Genomic DNA, 21,109 nt, shown 5'->3' with positions numbered 1-21,109 from the left:
AGAGTTTCTGTGAAGACCGAAAACAGTTTGCAAACATCCTCTCAAATGTCATTTAAGAGCCTCCTAGAGAAGTCACGGTATTCTTGATCAAGACAGCCTTTCCATTAACACGCAGAGTAGCTTAGCTCCTTATATCGCTACCTCTAGGGGATGGGCAATACCTCTGCAATATCATGTTGTTAGTTACTACCATCAAGCCAGCTCCAAGTCATGGGGCCTTATGTATAACAGAGTGAAATGTCGCCCAGTCCTGCATCATCCTCACAATCGCCAGCATGCTTGAGTCCATCCTTGTGGCCATTAAGTCTTCCTTCACCCTCATTGTCCCTCTACTTCACCAAACGTGATGTCCTCCTCCAGTGATCGATCCCTTCTGATGACACGTCCAAAGCAAATGACATCATAAGGCCCATTAAATAGCCAGCTAGACGAAAGAGGAATCTTAGCTCCAATTCTAGAGCAACCTGTGCCAACATCCCTTTTCCAGCCAGGAGTGGTCTGGTGGCAGAGACTCCTGCTGTAGGGGGGTGTTCCTATGCATTTTGGCTAAGAGAGTATTCAGTGGAATGCTGCTTGGCAAAGCCAGAGTAAAGTGTGCACACAATCTGGATTTCATGTTCAAGAGAGAGAAAATACTATTCTTGTGGAGAAATTTAGAGATGCACATTGCGAGAAACCATCATTTGCCATTCTCGTCTGGCCCCACATAGCACTCCGCATATATTCTTGCCCCACAGGCTGCAGTGAAGTGGACTTAGCAATCAGCTCCCATTGCAAGGACCTGGTGGGGACCGAGTGTGCTCATGGGACACAGGGTCTTAATAGATATCTTGCCTAGGGGGCATCACTGCCTCCTGTGGCCATATCATGGGCCTAGAGTTCCTTTCCCTACATGATGGCTTGGGGCCAGTAAAACCTTTGAGCAAAGTTCTTTGGGTTTCAATCACAAATCCCCTAAGATGGACCTAAATACACAGCTAGTTTGGATCTTAGAATGACTGGCTCCAAGAAGGTCCTTGGCCCTGGAACTGGCCTTGGAGAGGAGATCATTATGATGGCAGGTCTTATCTATGTTGATGTACCAAGGCTGTGTTAGAGTGTGTTTGTGTGTGAGTGTGTGTGGAGGGGGGGTACAAATACATTTTGCAGGGTCCCTGCTTACATAAATAATTTGAGTCACTGAAAGCCAGTGTGCCAGCCTTATTCTAGAGGGCCAATGGGAGCAATTTTTGCCAGGTAGCTATAGTGAAACCAAGGACAACCACAAAATAAAATCAACTTCATAAAAAACAAATCCTGAAGTTCTTCAGAGCATCAGGTCAACCCAGGTGCTGGGTAAATGGAGAGCACCTGAATTGGGAGCAAGGGACACAGGGTCACAGGGAACCAGGGCAGGCTTGCTCACTCTGCTACAGCCCCGAGGGGGGCTTGTGGGGTGCGACCCATGGCAGGGCCCCCACTTGCCTGAATCTAAGTGCATATGTGGGTGCAGACCTTAATCGTAGAAGTTTTGGCTTCCAGAGGCACGCAGAGGACAGAGGACCCTGCAGTTGAGGACTTGAGGGAGCTTCAAGCCTCACAGCCCGGCTTGTTCAACAGCTGTTTGTGTGGTGCAGGCTCTTCCAGGAGGTAACAGAGGCAGATTGTGAGCCATCTTGTGCAGTTGGCCGCCTGGGCGTTACTGTGGTAAAATGGCCCCTGGAAGCATATTTTTCCCCTCAGATTTGTGGATTTTGTGTCTGAGCCTTGATTGTCAGGATTGACACTTAGGTGGGAATGCATGAAGGAAATCCGGGAAGTGGCTTGCCAGCCTTGTCAGGTGATGTATTATAGTGTTTCAATGATGTTGAAAATAAAGTTATTTTAGTCGTCATAATTTTTCTGTTTAAAAAAAAAAACAACAAAACCACGGCTCTTAAACCATCTGTCAGTTCCTTATCAAAATGTAGAGTGAGAACAGAACAGAAAAGAGGTGCAGTGAAAAAGATAGCAATGCAAAAGAGAAAATAAATGAAAGAGAAAGAAAAGAATGAGAATTTTCTAAAGCAAGTAGAGAAAGGATTGGAGTCAGAATAACATAAATTAAATTAAAAAAAAAAGCACAAAATAATTTGGATAAAGCCATTTTCCCCTTTATGCGTTTCCTGGAAAACAGTAAACCCCCATCTCCACACTCCCCCCGGCCCCATACATCACTTTACGCCTGCTAATGGAAGGTCATTTTGCATCTTTGCTTCCTTCTCTCCTGTTCTGCCTTGACAAGAGAAATCATCTGCTAATTGGCAAAATGAAAGGATTAATTCACGTCCTTTGCTTTTGTATATGAGCCGAGACGAATCTTCTCTCCTGCTTTCCGTAAGCATTGCTGTGATGGGCAACCATTTAACAGAAGATGCACGCTCTTCAACGGTTCTGGTTGCCAGTGAACTGTGCACATCTGTTGCCATATGCATTACATGCTTCTGGATGATGGAGACGTCCACTTGCAGAAGGATCAATATTTTCTGTTTCCTCTTTGGCTGTGGTTTCTGGAGTAAGAATAAGGCACAGTTTGCCTGTGTCTGTGGACTTTCTATGTAAGTTCATTTGTCGCTCTGATAATATCTTGTCAAATGCTTAAAAACGAACAAACAAACCAAACTCGTCAGTCAAGTCAGCTCCAACTAATGAGGACTCCATGTGTGTCAGAGTAGAACTGAGCTCCATACAGTTTTCGATGACTGATTTTTTTGGGAAGTAGATTGCCAGGCCTTTCTTCTGAGGCATGTCGCTTGAACTCAAACCATGAACCACTTAGAAAGCAATGATCACATCAACCATCTGCACCACCCAGCAACTCTAAAATGCTAGCACTGTAAGATTAAAGCATAAAAACGTTATGAATTTATTTATGGGTTTTGTTAATTTTGGATTAAAAATTTCATTTAAGGCTCTGTTAAAAAAAAAAAAAACAGAGTTAATTTATCCCATTTTATTTCAGTTGAAAAACTATCTCTAAATCAAAATAAATTGTCTTCTTTTAGAAAAAGCTTTAAAACATTTGCCATGGTGCTTGTTTCATTGCATCATTCGCAAGATTATAATTGTCAATTAGGGCATAACCAAGGCAGTTACTTTTGGATCAACTGAACCTTTAACTTTCTTTAGGGAATTTTTTTTTTCTTGCATCTTAAAAAGATACCAATTATAATGACAACTGCCTTCTTTATCGATAGAACATTTGTTTCATGTGGATATTCTTGGTTTATTTTCTGGTTTTAAAGTAGTATAGGGCCAGAATCCATCTTTCTTTCTGATGTAACTAACTTACCAAACAATTCCTAAAATAAATCACTAGAATAAATTCGATTTAAGAAGCATGCCTTTTGTGTGTGACTAAAACAAAATGGAATAAGTCTTCATCAGCATACATGAGGGAGTCTCTTCTTTGAAATTAACATTATTATTCATTTAATTATGAAATGTATTTTCCCTTTTTTCCCAGTTACAGAGCTTCTCAGAAATTCATTCGATTTCATTTCACAAACTGAAGAGAAAAACAGTATTTATGGCCTCATTGGTTTGGCTATGTCTTAGATTATAGTTTGCTAAGGAACTGTTCCTTAAAGAAGATAACTAAGTATCTCAAATATCACTGAAGGAATTATTTCCTTAAGCTCTGAAACAGGCACCAAAAATGTCCCTGAGAGCACTGACTAGGGGGTTTAATCAACCTTGAAGTGGGAAAGCTATTTTATTTGATGAAATCTGTTATCACACTTGCTCAAACCCTTTAGTTGTGTGCTAATTCCATTAGGAAGAATAATTTTGCATAACAGCTATTCACAGGTAATTACACCCGTTCTCGTTAATTGCTAGCACTTATGGAGCGTGCACTGTGCCCTACTGTTTCCCATATGATATTTCATTCAATTCTCATAGAAACCCTGTGGATTGGGTACAATTATTTCTGTTTAATAGATGAGGTAACTGATACCCAGAAAAATTAAGTAACTTTCACAAGTGCACACATTTAACAAGTGGCAGAGCTGTGTCAAACTTAAATCTGCTTGATTCTCAATACGAGCTTCAGTGCAGTAGTTTTAAAATAGGTACCTATTTTTTGGGTTGTGTACTCATAAAATAATTTAGGAACTCTGTGTAAATTGTCACCTAAAGTTTTCATCATAAGTTTGAATAGTTGCAAAAGATATTTCTGGCATATTGTAAACCTTGGTATTAAAAAAGCTTACAAAACCACAACCAAACCAGTTGCTGTGAGTTGGTTCTGACTCATGGCTATCATGGTAGAACTGTGCTCCCTAGGTTTTCAATGGCTATGATCTTTTGGAAGTAGATTACCTTTCTTCCCAGATGCCTCTGGGTGGTCTTGAGCCATCGACCTTTTGGTAAGTAGTACAGTGCTCAATGTTGAGGGCCACCCACATACTCCTGGGAAAAAAAAAAGCTTACATCCCTCTTTAAATATAATCCATGCTATCTTTTATCTAAGTACTACGAAGACTTAGTATGTACCATCATTTAAAATAATCATAATATTCAAGAGTTGTAAATTTTACATTGCTTTTTTGTTTTTCCTCTTGGAATTCATTTTTATTCCACTACCACATGGATTTTCATCTTATTATATAATATTTTTATGCTTGAAACTCTTTTATTGATCATTCTGTCATCCATTTCAGCAGAAAGAATACATATCTAAACTGGAATTAATTTAATTTTTTTTCCGTGATATAATTTTTTAAGCCGTGAAAGATTTCATTTGGAGTGAGTTACTGTCACAATTATTGTTGATGCATAATTTAACTAATAACATGAATTTATTACACATTTTGATAAATAATGTTTAAATACAAGAGATAAACATTTTTTTTTTAATTGAAAACACATTAATGAGCTGGATGAAGCTTTCCTCCCCCGATATGCAATCTGTCCATGAATGTATTTATTTACTGCTAGAATGAGAGAGAGTTCAGAACCAATCCAAACACTATTCTTTATTTTTCTATATGGAAGCATGTGGAAACCCTGGTGGCATAGTGGTTAAGAGCTACAGCTACTAACCAAAGGGTTGGCAGTTCGAATCCACCAGGTGCTCCTTGAAAACCCTATGGGGCAGTTCTACTGTGTCCTATAGAGTCGTGATGAGTTGGTATTGACTCGAAGGCAATGGGTTTGGTTTTTTTTGGTATCTAAGCATGTAGACACACATTTCACATTAATAAATAGATGAGAATGGAGAAATTTTTTGAACTCCTCCCAACAATAGGCCAAAAAATTACACCATGATCTATTACAATTATTTTTAATGATCATCAGGGAGCACCAATAGGTTTTTCTTTAATTTTGTTGAATACAAAGAATTGGAAACCTCTTGATTCACAAAAATATTTTCTTACCCTAGCATTAGAGTCTTATACCTTTTTTAATACTTGGGAATTAGACTAAATCCTTTACCAAGATATATTAAATAACTGTTATTTTTTTCTTTAACTCTTTCACTTATAGGCACTTTCCTTAAACTGATAGTTTCAAAAAAGGCCAAGGATATGGAAAAATTGTTACTTTCAAAACACCATTACCCACATAGCTTGCTTTTCTTTTCCATAAGCTGCTTTTAATTGTGTGCTTTAAATATATTGTCTCCAAAACTTTGGAGCTACAGACTTAGATTATCAGTTAATGGGTACCATGTGCCCAATAACCTAGTTAGTAGAGCTGGTTCTTAATTGCCTAAACAATAAGCAAATGTATTTACAGGAGTCTCCATAACTACCACTTTATTTCCCAATTCTTCCTGATTATGGCTATGTATTTTGTATGGAAGAGGAGAAACAAGAGCTGAGATTAGATTATTTTTATGGTTCTGCATCAAATTAACTTTGAGTCATTTTGGTAAAATTTCCTGATTTCATAATCAAGAAAAAAAAATACCTAAACTCCAAAATCACTAATTAAAACACTCACATAGAGCCTCACAAAAGCACGTCCATCTCCCTATTTCATATCCTCTCATATCATGTTTTTGTATTATACGCCCCATTCACTGATTGCGTATTATTTCTACCCATTTGCTCCTTGACTGAAGGAAGCCTGCCATCAACACTGTCTCATTTCCATATCCCTCAGATAGGGAAGGAGATTTCTAACAGGATATTCATGTTGGCAACATTCTGTTAAATGAAACAACTTGGAATTCATAGGGTGTCTTTATGGGACATCATTTATAGCTTAGTGGTTTTACTGTTTGCATTTTTAATTCACTTACTCAACAAATATTTATTGAATTACCTTGTGTACAAAGACTGCGGATGCAACAGTAAATAAGTGAATAAGACACTTGTCCTCGGGTAGGTTATATTATAGTGGGGAGTCAGGTATTAAATAATTACAAACTTAATCATTGATGTACAGTTATGAGAAATTTTATGAAGAAAACATAAGCAATATATAAAAGGAGACCTGATTTCTCATAAAAATCAGGGAAGCTTTTCCTAAATGAATGACATTTGGTCTGAAGGCTGAAAGATTAGATGATATAGATCATCTTGGGAAAAAGCCATTGAAGAAAAGCATGCATAAATGTTCTGAGATTGGAGGAACATGTTTAAGGAACTTAAAAAGCAGGTGAGTCAGGGAGATGGGAGAGAAAGATGGAAATGACTCAAGATGGGACTGAAGGGGAGACAGAGGCCAGATGGTACAAAACTTTCCTTGTAGGAGATTTTCATGACTTTGGTCTTTATTCTGAGACCAATGGAAAGCCTTCATATGGATTTAAGGAAAAGGTGAAGTAGTCAAATCTTGTTGAAAAAACATGATTCTTGGCCAGAGAGAAAGCCAGAACTTCAGTTAGGATGCCGCTGCTGTGGTCCATGAGAGATGCTGGCGAGTTGGACCAGGGTGGTGGCAATGGACCCAGAGAGAGTGGGCACACTTTAAGAGGTATTTTGGAGGTGACATTTGTACAGGAGAAATATTCCTCAGGATCCAAGGAAGGCTAAAATATTAACAGCCGAGCAGTGTAGTCTCAAAAAATTCCACTGCTTAGGAGAAAAGTTAGTGATGAAATTTTTCCCTTTGCCTTTGATTATCTACTGCCAAATTCTGAATTTTTACTCCTAAAATCTGGCTAGCGGAGAGGCTTAGAATTCCACTAAAATAAAGTCTTCTGAGGCATCATCTAAGGAGCCCTGGTGGCGCAGTTGCGTTCAGCTGCTAACCAAAAATCAGTGGTTCGAACCCACCAGTCACTGCGCAGCAGAGAGATGTGGCAGTTTGCTTCCATAAAGATTACACCTTAGAAATTCTATGGGGCATTCTAACTCATCCTGTAGGATTGTTATGAGTTGGAATTGGCTCAACAACAAAAGGTTTTTCAATGGGTTATTGAGGTGTTATTTACTAGTTTAAAAAATCATTGAACAATGTGGCCTAACCTGTATCCATTTTTGTACTAGGCACTGGGGTACAAAGAAGACAGTGTCTTGGCCTCAGTCTTAGATGTTCTCTTTGTCCCGCTGGGGAGACCCTGCCCACTGAGTCATGGTACAATACCACAGCCATTGTGGAATTATGAACAATCTCCTGAGGGAGACATTGGGATAGCCAGCACAGTACCACAGTGGTTAAGAGAACAGGCTCTTGGGTCTGAGCTTGAATTCTGTCACATGCTTTTACTAAGTGCCTTGTCTAAATTGCCTAAATTTCCTCATCTATGAAATGGGGCTGTTAACAGAACATTATTCATAAGGTGGCTCTGATAATTATACGACTTGATACATGAAAATTATTTAGAGCAGGGCCTAGCTTAACAAATGGAATAAATTTAGCTACCATATTATTACAGGGAAGGAGTCCCTGGGTGGCACATTCTGTTGCTAATCAACGATTGGAGGTTGGAGTCCACCCAGAAGTGCTCAGAAGAAAGGTATCACAATTGACTTCTGAAAAAACAGCCATTAAAAACCCCGTGGAGCACAGTTCAACCCTGACACACATGGGGTCATCATGAGATGGGATCACTACACTGCAAATCGTTTTAATACTATAGAGTCAGGTAGATTTCACAGCAGTATAATAAAGAATTTATTGAGTATTCATTACATGTTAGGGCCTGCTATGAGAATTATCAGTATGCCCTAATAGGGTCACTGTTCACTCCAATTGACTTGATGGAAGCGGGTTTAGTTTTTTCTTTTTTTTTTTTTAGCATGTAGTGAATACTCAATAAACTATTTTAATAATAATTAATGAGCAACATCATGATAAATGGAGAAAAGATTGAAGTTGTCAAGGATTTCATTTTGCTTGGATACACAATCAACATCCATGGAAGCACCAGTCAAGAAATTAAATGACACATTGCATTGGGCAAATCTGCTAGAAAAGACCTCTTTAAGGTGTTAAAAAGCAAGCATGTCACCTTGAAGACTAAGGTGTGCCTGACCCAAGCCATGGTGTTTTCATTTGCCTCATATGCATCAGAAAGCTGGACAACGAATGAGGAAGACCGAAGAAGAATTGATGCCTTTGAATTATGGTGTTGGCTAAGAATATTGACTATACCCATGGACTGCTAAAAGAAGGAACAAATCTGTTTTGGAAGAAGTACAGCCAGAATGCTCCTTACAAGCAAGGGTGGCAAGACTTCATCTCACATACCTTGAACAAGTTATTATGAGGGATCAGTCTCTGGAGAAAGACATCATGCTTGGTAGGGGGTCAGCAAAAAAGAGGAAGACCCTCAGTGGGATGGATTGATACAGTGGCTGCAACAATGGGCTCAAGCATCATAATGATTGTGAGAATGGCACGGAACCAGGCCATGTTTCATTCTGTTGAACTTAGAGTTGCTATGAGTTGGAACTGACTCAATATTACCTGACAACAACGTGAGTATTATAAAGATATTTCCTCATTTAATTATCATCCAACCCTAAGAAGGAAATATTATTATTGTCCCGTTTCACAGATGGGAATTATGAGACCTAAAAATATCAGTTACTTGTCCAAGGTTACATAGCTAGCAAGTGGCCAAGCTAGGATTTAAACCCAGCCCAGATGGATCCAAAGCTTTCTTTTTTTAAATTAACTTCTACACTATACTTTTTTCTTTACCTAAAAGCACTGCTGAATTAAAACTGTTGTTGTTTTTATATCTGTCGAGTCTTTTCCGACTCATAGTGACCCTATGTACAACAGAACAAGATACTGCCCAGTCCTGCTCCATCCTCACTATTGTTGTTATGGTTAAGCCCATTGTTGCAGCCACTGTGTCAATCCATCTTACAGAAGGTCTTCCTCTACTTCACTGACCCTCTACTTTACCAAGCATGATGTCCTTTTCTAGAGACTGGTCCCTCCTGACAACATGTCCAAAGTATGTGAGATGTAGTCTCACCATCTTTGCTTCTAAGGAGCATTCTGGTTGTACTTCTTCCAAGACAGGTTTGTTTGTTCTTTTGGCAGTCCATGGTGTATTCAATAGTCTTCTCCAACACCACAATTCAAAGGCATCAATTCTTCAGTGTTCTTTATTCATTGTCCAGCTTTCACGTGCATAGTAGGCAACTGAAAACACCCTGGCTGGGGTCAGGTGCACCTTAGTCTTCAAGGTGACATCTTTGCTTTTCAACACTTTCAAAATGCCTTTTGCAGCAGATTTACCAGATGCAATAGTGGTTAAGTGCTACAGCTGCTGACCAAAAGTTCGGCAGTTCGAATCTACCAGATGCTCCTTGGAAGCTCTATGGGGCAGTTCTACTCTGTCCTATGGGGTCGCTATGAGTCAGAATCAACTCAACGGCAATGGGTTTGGATTTTTGGTTTTTAATGGGTCTTTTGATTTCTTGACTGGTGCTTCTATGGGTGTTCATTTCGGATCCAAGTAAAATGAAATCCTTGACAACTTCAATCTTTTCCCTGTTTATCATGATGTTGCTTATTGGTCCAGTTGTGAAGATTTTTGGTTTCTTGATGTTGAAGTGTAATCCATATTGAAGGCTGTGGTCTTTGATCTTCATCACTAAGTGCTTCAAGTCCTCTTCACTTTCAGCAAGCAAGGTTGTGTCATCTGTACAATGCAGGTTGTTAATGAGTCTTCCCCCAATCCTGATGCCTTGTTATTCTTCATATAGCCTAGCTTCTTGGATTATTTGCTCAGCATAAAGATTGAATAGGTATGGTGAAAGGGTACAACCCTGATGCATACCTTTCCAGACCTTAAACCAGCCAGTATTGCCTTGTTCTGTTCAGGTTCCTCATGAGCACAATTAAATGTTCTGGAATTCCCATTCTTCACAATGTTATCCATAATTTTTTTACGATCCACACGGTCAAATGCCTTTGCACAGTCAATAAAACACAGGTAAACATCTTTTTGGTATTCCTTGCTTTCAGCCAGGATCCGGCTGCCATCAGCAATGATATTCCTGGTTCCTCATCCTCTTCTGAATCTGGTCTGAATTTCTGGCAGTTCCCTGTTGATATACTGCTGCAGCTGCTTTTGAATGATCTTTAGGAACGTTTTTCTTGTGTATGATGTTAATGATATTGTTCGATAATTTCTGCATTCAGTGATTCGCATCCACAATAGGCATAAATATGGATCTCTTCCCTTTGGTTGGCCAGGTAGCTGTTTTCCAAATTTCTTCGTATAGACGAGTGAGTACTTCCAGCACTGGATCCATTTGTTGAAGCATCTCAATTGATATTCCATCAGTTCCTGAAGCCTTGTTTTTCATAAATGCCTTCAATGCAGCTTGGACTTCTTCTTTCAGTACTATTGGTTCCTGCTTATATGGTACCTCCTGAAATGGTTGAATGTTGACCAATTCTTTTTGGCATAGTGACTCTGTATTCCTTCCATCTTCTTTTGATGCTTCCTCAGTCGTTTAATATTTTCCCCATAGAATCCTTCAATATTGCAACTCAAGGCTTGAATTTTTCTTCATCTCTTTCAGCTTGAGAAATGTTGAGCGTATTCTTCCCTTTTGGTTTTCCATCTCCAGGTCTTTGCACATGTCATTATAATAATTTACTTTGTCTTCTTGAGGTGCCCTTCAAAAGCTGCTGTTCAACTCTTTTACTTCATCATTTCTTTCTTTGGCTTTAGCTATTCGATGTTTTAGAGCAAGTTTCAGAGTTTCTTCTGACATCCAAACAAACAAAAAAAAACCATTAGGGAGATGCAAATCAAAACCACGATGAGATACCCTTTTGCCCCCATTAGAATGGCAATGACAAAAAAAAAAGAACCACAGAAAACTACTAGTGTTGGCAAGGTTGTGGAGAAATGGGACCCCCTCACCCACTGCTGGTGGGAATGTAAATTGGTTTAGCCATTGTGGAGGACAGTTTGGTGATTCCTGAAAAAGTTGAACGTACAACTAACATATGACCCAGTAATCTCAGTCTTAAGTATATACGCAGAAGAAATGAAAGTAGGAATGCAAATAGAAACACGTACACCAATGTTTATTTCAGCACTTTCCAAAATAGCTGAAAGGTGGAAACAACTGAAATATCCATCAACAGATGAATGGATAAACAAAATGTGTATACATACAATGGAATATTACTCAGCCATAAAGAGAAATGAAGTTTTGACGAATGCCACAACATAGATGAACCTAGATAACATTATGCAGAACGAAGCAAGTCAATGACAAAAGGACAAATACTCTATGAGCTCATTTATATGAAATAGGCAAATATATAGAAACCAAAGATTATTAGCAGTTACCAGGGGCGAAAGTGAGGGGAAACGGGAGGCTATGCTTACAAGGCATTAATTTTATGTTTAATGGTAGTAGAATAATTTGGAAAAGGACAGAGATAAAAGTTGCAGAATGTGAAGAATGTAATCAGTATCACTGAGTTCCACATGTGGAAATTGTTGAATTGGTGAAGGCTTTGTTGTATATACTTCCATTACAATAAAATAAAAGAAAAAGATGTATGTAGCAAACATTTTAACTAGCTTGTGATTCGGTTTTTAATTTAGGCTTTATTTATTTTTACAGAAGTTTAAAAAAATAAGAAATTAACTTCACCAGCCTTTTAAAAAAAATTGTGGTTTCTGTTTTTAGTATTTTAAAGGTCTGATTCATATCTATGTAACATGAATATGGAATTTCTGACATTAAAAAAGGGTATGCATTCTTCAAAATGTGGGGACCATTGATATAAGAAATAAAGTCAAGTGGGTATGGACCTGTATTTGAGGTGTCACTGGGAAAAGTTTGAGAGGCTCTCTGCTTTCTTTGGAGTTTCGGTAGCTTGTGGATGTTCAAGTTTCTACCTTGTCAAAGTCTGAAAGTATGAATATTTTTCCCTTTTGTTTTCTTTTGCTTCTCATGAAACCACTACCGAAGCCATATTTTTCAGGAAATCCACTATAAAGTCTGATACATCAAAAGAAACTCATATTCTTATCAAAATTGGAACTTCTAAAGCAGAGTGATTACTAATTACATTTTCGAAACTGTTTAGTTAATACTCTGAGGATAATAGTAAGGGATCAAATATTACATTGTGTTGTTCATCATGTTGTTGTTGTTGTTAGGTGCCGTTGAGTTGGTTCCGACTCATAGCGAGCCTATGCACAACAGAAAAAAATACTGCTGGGTTCTGTGCCATCCTTACAATTGTTGTTATGCTTGAGCTCATTGTTATAGCCACTGTGTCAATCCACCTCGTTGAGGGTCTTCCTCTTTTCCGCTGACCCTGTACTCTGCCAAGGATGATGTCCTTCTCCAGGGACTGATCCCTCCTGACAACATGTCCAAAGTATGTGAGACGCAGCCTCGCCGTCCTTGCCTCTTAGGAGCATTCTGGTCACACTTCTTCCAAGACAGATTTGTTTGTTCTTTTGGCAGTCCACGGTATATTCAATATTCTTTGCCAACACCACAATTCAAAGGCGTCAGCACTTCTTCGGTCTCCCATATTCATTGTCCAGCTTTCACATGCATATGATGCGATTGAAAATACCATGGCTTGGGTCAGGGGAACCTTAGTCTTCAGGGTGGCATCTTTGCTCTTCAACACTCTGAAGAGGTCCTTTGCAGCAGATTTCCCCAATGCAATGCATCTTTTGATTTCTTGACTGCTGCTTCCATGGCTGTTGATTGTGGATCCAAGTAAAATGAAATCCTTGACAACTTCAATCTTTTCTCCATTTATCATGATGTTGCTCATTGGTCCAGTTGTGAGGATTTTTGTTTTCTTTATGTTGAGGCGTAATCCATACTGAAGGCTGTGGTCTTTGATCTTCATTAGTAAGTGCTTCAAGTCCTCTTCACTTTTAGCAAGCAAGGTTGTGTCATCTGCATAATGAAGGTTGTTAATGAGTCTTCCTCCAATCCTGATGTCCTGTTCTTCATATAGTCCAGCTTCTCATATTATTTGTTCAGCATACAGATTAAATAGGTATGGTGAAAGAATACAACCCTGCTGCACACCTTTCCTGACTTTAAACCAATCAGTATCCCCTTGTTCTGTCTGAACAACTGCCTCTTGATCTATGTAAAGGTTCCTCATGAGCACAATTAAGTGTTCTGGAATTCCCATCCTTCGCAGTGTTATCCATAGTTTGTTATGATCCACACTGTGGAATGCCTTTGCATAGTCAATAAAACACAGGTAAACATCCTTCTGGTATTCTCTGCTTTCAGCCAGGATCCATCTGACATCAGCAATGATATCCCTGGTTCCATATTCTCTTCTGAAACCGGCCTGAATTTCTGGCAGTTCCCTGTCGATATACTGCTGCAGCCATTTTTGAATGATCTTTTGCAAAATTTTGCTTGCGTGTGATATTAATGATATTGTTCCATAATTTCCACATTCGATTGGATTACCTTTCTTGAGAATAGGCATAAATATGGATCTCTTCCAGTCAGTTGGCTAGGAAGCTGTCTTCCATATTTCTTGGCATAGACGAGTGAGCACCTCCAGCACTGCATCTGTTTGTTGAAACATCTCAATTGATATTCCATCAATTCCTGGAGCTTGTTTTTCTCCAGTGCCTTCAGAGCAGCTTGGACTTCTTCCTTCAGTACCATTGGTTCCTGATCATATGCCAGCTTGTGAAATGGTTGAATATTGACTAACTCTTTTTGGTATAATGACTGTGTATTCCTTCCATCTTCTTTTGATGCTTCCTGCGTCATTTAATATTTTCCCCATGGAATCCTTCACTATTGCAACTCGAGGCTTGAATTTTTTCTTCAGTTCTTTCAGCTTGAGAAACGCCAAGCGTGTTCTTCCCTTTTGGTTTTCCTTCTCCAGCTCTTTGCACATGTCATTATAATACTTTACTTTGTCTTCTCGAAATGTCCTTTGAAATCTTCCGTTAGGTTCTTTTACTTCATCAATTCTTCCTTTTGCTTTAGCTGCTTGACACTCAAGAGTAAGTTTCAGAGTCTCCTCTGACATCCATCTTGGTCTTTTCTTTCTTTGCTGTCTTTTCAGTGACCTCTTGCTTTCTTCATGGATGATGTCCTTGATGTCGTTCCACAACTCGTCTGGTCTTTGGTCACTAGTGTTCATGCATCAAATCTATTCTTGAGATGGTCTCTAAATTCAGATGGGATATACTCAAAGTCATATTTTGGCTCTCATGGACTTGCTCTGATTTTCTTCAGTTTTTTCAGCTTGAACTTGCATATGAGCAATTGATGGTCTGTTCCACAGTCGGCCCCTGGCCTTGTTCTGACTGATGATATTGAGCTTTTCCATCGTCTCTTTCCACAGATGTAGTCAATTTGATTTCTGTGTAATCCATCTGGCGAGGACCATGTGTATAGTTGCCATTTATGTTGGTGAAAGAAGGTATTTGCAATGAAGAAGTCGTTGGTCTTGCAAAATTCTATCATTTGATCTCCGGTGTTGTTTCTATCACCAAGGCCATATTTTCCAACTACTGATCCTTCTTCTTTGTTTCCAACTTTTGCATTCCCATCTCCAGCAATTATCAATGCATCTTGATTGCATGTTCGATCAATTTCAGACTGTAGCAGCTGATAAAAATCTTCTATTTCCTCATCTTTGGCCCTAGTGGTTGGTGCGTAAATTTGAATAATAGTCATATTAACTGGTCTTCTCTGTAGGTGTATGGATATTATCCTATCACTGACAGTGTTGTACTTCAGGATAGATTTTGAAACGTTGTTTTTGACGATGAATGCAACACCATTCCTCTTCAAGTTGTCATTCCCAGCATAGTAGACTATATGATTGTCTGATTCAAAATGGCCAATACCAGTCCATTTCAGCTCACTAATGGCTAAGATATTAATGTTTATGCGTTCCATTTCATTTTTGACAATTTCCAATTTTCCTAGATTCACACTTCGTACATTCCAGGTTCTGATTATTAATGGATGTTTGTAGCTGTTTTTTCTCATTTTGAGTTGTGCCACATCAGCAAATGAAGGTCCCGGAAGCTTTAGTCCATCCATGTCATTAAGTTCAACTCTACTTTGAGGTGGCAGCTCTTCCCCAGTCATCTTTTGAGTGCCTTCCAACCTGGGCGGCTCATCTTCCAGCACTATTTATCAGACAATGTTCCACTGCTATTCATAAGGTTTTCACTGGCTAATGCTTTCCAGAAGTAGACTGCCGGGTTCTTCTTCCTAGCCTGTCTTAGTCTGAAAGCTTAGCTGAAACCTGTCCTTCATGGGTGACCCTGCTGGTATCCGAACACTGGTGGCATAGATTCCAGCATCACAGCAACATACAAGCCCCCACAGTACAACAAACTGACAGACACGTGGAGGTTGTTCATCATAAAGAGGAAATATTTTCACTTTTTAAAAAATACATCTAATACAATATTAAGCATATAAACCATATGCATGTTATCGTGCCTATTGAATGAATACTGACAAATGTGTGTATGAAATTCTGGTCTATTTTATGAACTTAGTTTTAAACAGTTGGCTTATTAAGTACTAGAATGAAAGTCATTTAATGGATTGCTCTTATTGTAAAATTCATCAATCAAAATAGGAATGCCTTTTTTCCCTATCAAACAAACTTATGCTTTTATGAATACTTTAATTCCACATTTAACTAGAAAATCTTTTTTCTCTTCTAGCTTCTGTTTCTATCAATTTGACATCATACATGGCTACAGATGGCAATTTTCTTGTAAGTACCCAAGGCTTTGTCACTTTGCTAAATAAATAAAATAATAGGCAAGGTTGATTTTAAGTTTGACTAGCTATTTAAAACCCATTGCTCTTGAGTTGATTCTGACTCATAGTGGCCCTACAGGACAGAGTAGAGTTGCCCCATAGGGTTTCCAAGGAATGGCTGGCAAATTCAGACTGCCGACCGTTTGGTTACAAGCCATAGCTCTTAACCACTAGCTCTTCGGTATCCTCCATTTCATTCGGTATCCTCCGTTTCATTAGCCACAATGGAATCAAATGACCCTTTTGTTAATTTTCAAGGGACTTAGGATCATCAAGCATTTGTTTAAGACTCTTGGCTATTTACTTTTCAAGATAAAGTAATATAATCATGATTTAATGTGTGTGCATGTGCTGCCTCTGTGTTTTAAGAAGCTGGTACCTATAGTATACACGAGTGAGCACTTCCAGTGCTGCATCTGTTTGTTGAAACATCTCAATTGATATTCCATCAATTCCTGGAGCTTTGTTTTTCACAAATACCTTCAGTGCAGCTAGGACTTCTTCCTACAGTACCATCATTTCCTGATCATATGCTACCTCTTGAAATGATTGAACGTTGACCAATTCTTTTTGGTATGATGACTCTGTGTATTCCTTCCATCTTCGTTTGATGCTTCCTGTGCAGTTTAATATTTTCCACATAGAATCCTTCACCATTGAAACTCGAGGCTTAGATTTTTTCTTCAGTTCTTTCAGCTTGAGAAATGCTGAGCATGTTCTTCCCTTTTGGTTTTCTATCTCCAGCTATTTGCACATGTCGCTGTAATACTTTGTCTTCTCAAGCCGCCCTGTGAAACTTCTGTTCAGTTCTTTTACTTCATCATTTCTTCCTTTTGCTTTCATTGCTTGATGTTCGAGAGCAAGTTTCAGAGTCTCTTCTGACATCCATTTTGAAAGTAAGAAAAGACCAAAAATAATTGGTCAATGTTCAACCATTTCGAGAGGCAGCATATGATTAGGAACCAATGGTACTGAAGGAAGCAGTCCAAGCTACACTGAAGGCACTGGCGAAAAACCAGGCTTGAGGAATTGAGGGAATATCAATTGTGATGTTTCAACAAATGGTTGCAGCACTGGAAGTGCTCACTCATATATGCCAAGAAATTTGGAAGACAGCTTCCTGGCCAACTGACTGGAAGAGATCCATATTTATGTCTATTCCCAAGAAAGGTGATCCAACCAAATGTGGAAATTATTAAACAATATTATTAATATCATATGCAAGCAAAATTTTGCTGAAGATAATTCAAAAGCGGCTGCAGCAGTATATTAACAGGGAACTGCCAGAAATTCATGCCAGATTCAGAAGATGATATAGAACAAGGGATATTATGCTGATTGATGCCAGGTGGATCTTGGATGAAAGTAGAGAATACCAGAAAGATGTTTACCTGTGTTTTACTGACTATGCAAAGGCATTCGACTGTGTGGATCATAACAAATTGTGGATGAAACTGAGAAGAATGGGAATTGCAGAACACTTAATTGTGCTTTTGAAGAGCCTGTACATAGGTCAAGAGGCAGTTGTTCGGACAGAACAACGGTCTGCTGAGTGGTTTAAATTCAGGAAAGGTGTGCATCAGGCTTGTATCCTTTCACTGTACCCATTCAATCTGTATGCTGAGCAAACAATCCAAGAACCTGGACACTATGAGGAAGGAAGACTCATTAACAACCTGCCTTTTGCAGATGACACAACTCTGCTTTTCGAAAGTGAAGCAGACTTGAAGCACCTACTGATGAAGATCAAAGACCACAGTCTTTTAGTGTGTATTGCACCTCAACATAGAGAAGACAAAAATCCTCACAACTGGGCCAATAAGCAACATCACGATAAACAGAGAAAAGATTGAAGTTGTCAAGGACTTCATTTTACTTGAATCCACAATCAACAGCCATGGAAGCAGCAGTCAAGAAATCTGAAGACGCATTGCATTGGGCAAATCGGCTGCAAAAGAATTCTTTGAAGCCTTGAAAATTAAAGATGTGACCTTGAAGACTAAGGTGCGCCTGACCCAAGCCATGGTATTTTCAATCACATGATATGCATGTGAAAGCTGGACAATGATTAAGGAAGCCAGAAGAAGCATTGATGCCTTTGAATTGTGTTGTTGGTGAAGAATATTGAATTTACCGTGAACTGCCAAAAGAATGAACAAATCTGTTTTGAAAGAAGTACAACCAGAATGCTCCTTAGAAGCAAGGATGGCGAGACTACATCATACATACTTTGGACATGTTGTCAGGAAAGATCAGTCCCTGGAGAAGGACATCATGCTTGGTAAAGTAGAGGGTCAACAAACAAGAGGAAGACTCTCAATGAGATGGATTGACACAGTGGCTGCAACAATGGGCTCAAGCATAACAACGATTGTGGGCATGGTGCACGTCCGGGCAGTGTTTCATTCTGTTGTGCATGGGGTCACTATGAGCCGGAACTGACTCAACAGCACCTAACAACAACTACCCATGATACTAGTGTAACCTCTATGGGAGAGATCCTGTTACTTTTTATGCTGAAATTGTTATTCTTTTAAAACAATTTTATAGTCAGTGTTATTAGTTGCCGTTGAGTCGGCTCTGACTCACAGCGACCCTATGCACAACAGAATGAAACACTGCCTGGTCCTACACCATTCTTACAATTGTTGCTTCGTTTGAGCCCATTGTTGCAGCCACTGTGACAATCCATCTTGTTGAGGGTGTTCCTCGTTTTCACTGACCCTGCACCTTACCAAGCATAATGTCCTTCTCCAGGGACTATTCCCTCCTGAAAACACATCCAAGGTATGTGAGACAAAGCCATGCCATCCTTGCTTCTAAGGAACACTCTGGCTGTTCTTTCCAGATGGATTTGTTCATTCTTCTGGCAGTCCATGATATATTCACTATTCTTTGCCAACACCGTAACTCAAAGGCTTGTATTCTTCTTTGGTCTTACTTACTCATTGTCCAGCTTATAGCCATCAGCTTGCCTAAAATAGGTCACTTGAGCAAATCTATTATCCCTATTAAACATAAGAGGAAACTTATGCAGGAAGAAGTTAAGATACTAGTAGCATGACTTTTCTAATGGAGGGGGATTCGGGGCAGTACGGAATTGTGTGATGTGCACCTTATTGCAAATCTAATTTCATGATGGAGCATAGGGGAGTTTTTGGAGCAGAGCTAAAAGCAGAATCAGAAGTGGTGTGTCTGGAGAATATAGTAGAGACTTCTTGCTCAAATCAGGAATGTGGCTAATGTTTTCCTGATGCAATTTAGAAAGTGGATGTCAGGACAGGTGGTAGTAATAGTGATGGAGAAATGGAATTAACAAGACAGCTCCTGGAAAAGACACTGAGTGAAAAAACAGTGCTGCTGCTAAATTCTCTGCTTGCCTTGCTAACAGTTTCATATCCCGGAAGTAGAGAAGGCAAGGTGAACCCTTTAAATCTGGTACTAATTCTAACTAGAGAGGAAAGGCTTGTTAGTGATGAGGAAATGGGGGAAACTTTGGGCAACAGGGCTGCTTAACGCTAAAAGAGAAAACACAAATATAGTTAGTTTTGTACCCTAGGAAATGGGCTGTCCAAAACTTGAGGAAATATAGCTGTGATCCCTTGCACACGAATGGATAGGTGGTTTGACAATAGAAATGTGAATAATCACAAGAAAGATAAAGAAGAAGAACGACTAAGGGAATACATATGGCTGCAATGGGGGACTTGTGCTTAGGCCAGGTGGATATACAGGTGTATGTACAGGACATTAAAGGAGGGTCAGATGGTCAAGGGTAAAAGCAAATGAGTATCACAGATCTGTAAAAAGTCAGGAAGGTTAAAGTTCACAGTGCTGCAAGCTTTATGAAAAAATTTAAAAAGAAAAAATGCATGTGATGATAAGCACGTGTGTGTGTGTGTGTGTTATATGGAACAAAGAAATGAAAAGGAAGAAATAGGATTATTGGATCTTTAGGAAAGGTAATGCAATGTTGAATTCTTATGTTAATGTAATCTTCCAATTGGAAGATTTAAGGAGAAATGGAAATCAAGATAATAAGAGAGTATCTAAACACTTCACGCTGACTGATTCATTCACTGGAAAATTCATTTACTCTTTGGTGATTACCTATTATCGTGTATCAGGCACTATACTTGGCAGGATCTGGAGCTTTAGTTGCTATTTTAGATGACATAAAATCTCTACATCTAAAAATAAAGTATAACCTGGGATATTGGAGCAAAAGACGCAGATGGAATTGTCAAATGATTTATATATCATTCATATAGCTTTGGATCTAGATCCATCACAGCTCTAATATGTAACCTGCTGCCTATTGAACCAGGGTACAAGTGAATTCTGTTTTTAGTAGCGGGAACTCTGACAATTTATGGGTCTTGCTTGTTTCAGGAGCTATCCTGCACCCCTCGGCCCAATCGGCCTACTCTCTCTCCTCAGGTGTCTACATTATGTTTATCTCACAGCCATCCATGCCTGGGCTCAACTGCTTAACATCTCTCTTAAGTGTTTCTTCTAGCTGCTTTTCAGTGGTTACCCTACTTTATCTTTCCATTCAGAAAATTAGTTCAATTTTCTGCTGTCATTTGTTCTCTCAATGCAATGTAGCACAGGAGACCTATTTTTATGCTAGGTAGTTTCACTAGGTTTGGCATTTTTGACCTCATCACATCCCGAATTACACTTCATTTTCACCGAATTAACGTTTATTGAGCTATATGTGCTAGGCAGTGAGCTTGGTGCTGGATACAGAGATGAGGAGCTTATCATCTGGTGGGGAAGGAAGATACTTTGAAGGCACTTTTGTTAATCCTAGTCTGATGGCTATCATTGAGGTTGGTGTGGTAATGATGCTAATAAAAGTACTCAAGAAACTAGATTCTAAGCACTTAAAACTCTATCAT

The 21,109-nt window shown here is 39.1% G+C and overlaps 1 protein-coding gene across 22 annotated transcripts in view; it reads left to right on the top strand.

Moving 5' to 3' along the window:
• IPCEF1 (interaction protein for cytohesin exchange factors 1) overlaps positions 1–21,109 on the top strand; it is a 319,466-nt gene that overhangs the window by 91,339 nt on the left and 207,018 nt on the right. For 13 of the 22 annotated variants that reach the window (XM_064292423.1, XM_064292503.1, XM_064292438.1 and 10 more), the window contains one exon: positions 16,106–16,158. The exons of the other annotated variants lie outside the window; for them this stretch is intronic. In XM_064292423.1, the coding sequence (XP_064148493.1) occupies positions 16,106–16,158 (53 nt within the window). The remainder of the gene's footprint in view (positions 1–16,105; positions 16,159–21,109) is intronic. 22 annotated transcript variants of the gene reach the window in all.

Source organism: Loxodonta africana, chromosome 1, assembly GCF_030014295.1.
Source record: "Loxodonta africana isolate mLoxAfr1 chromosome 1, mLoxAfr1.hap2, whole genome shotgun sequence".
Classification (NCBI taxonomy): Eukaryota; Metazoa; Chordata; class Mammalia; order Proboscidea; family Elephantidae; genus Loxodonta; species Loxodonta africana.
The sequence above is the reverse complement of the archived record's forward strand: the minus strand, read 5'-3'. Positions and strand labels throughout refer to the sequence as shown.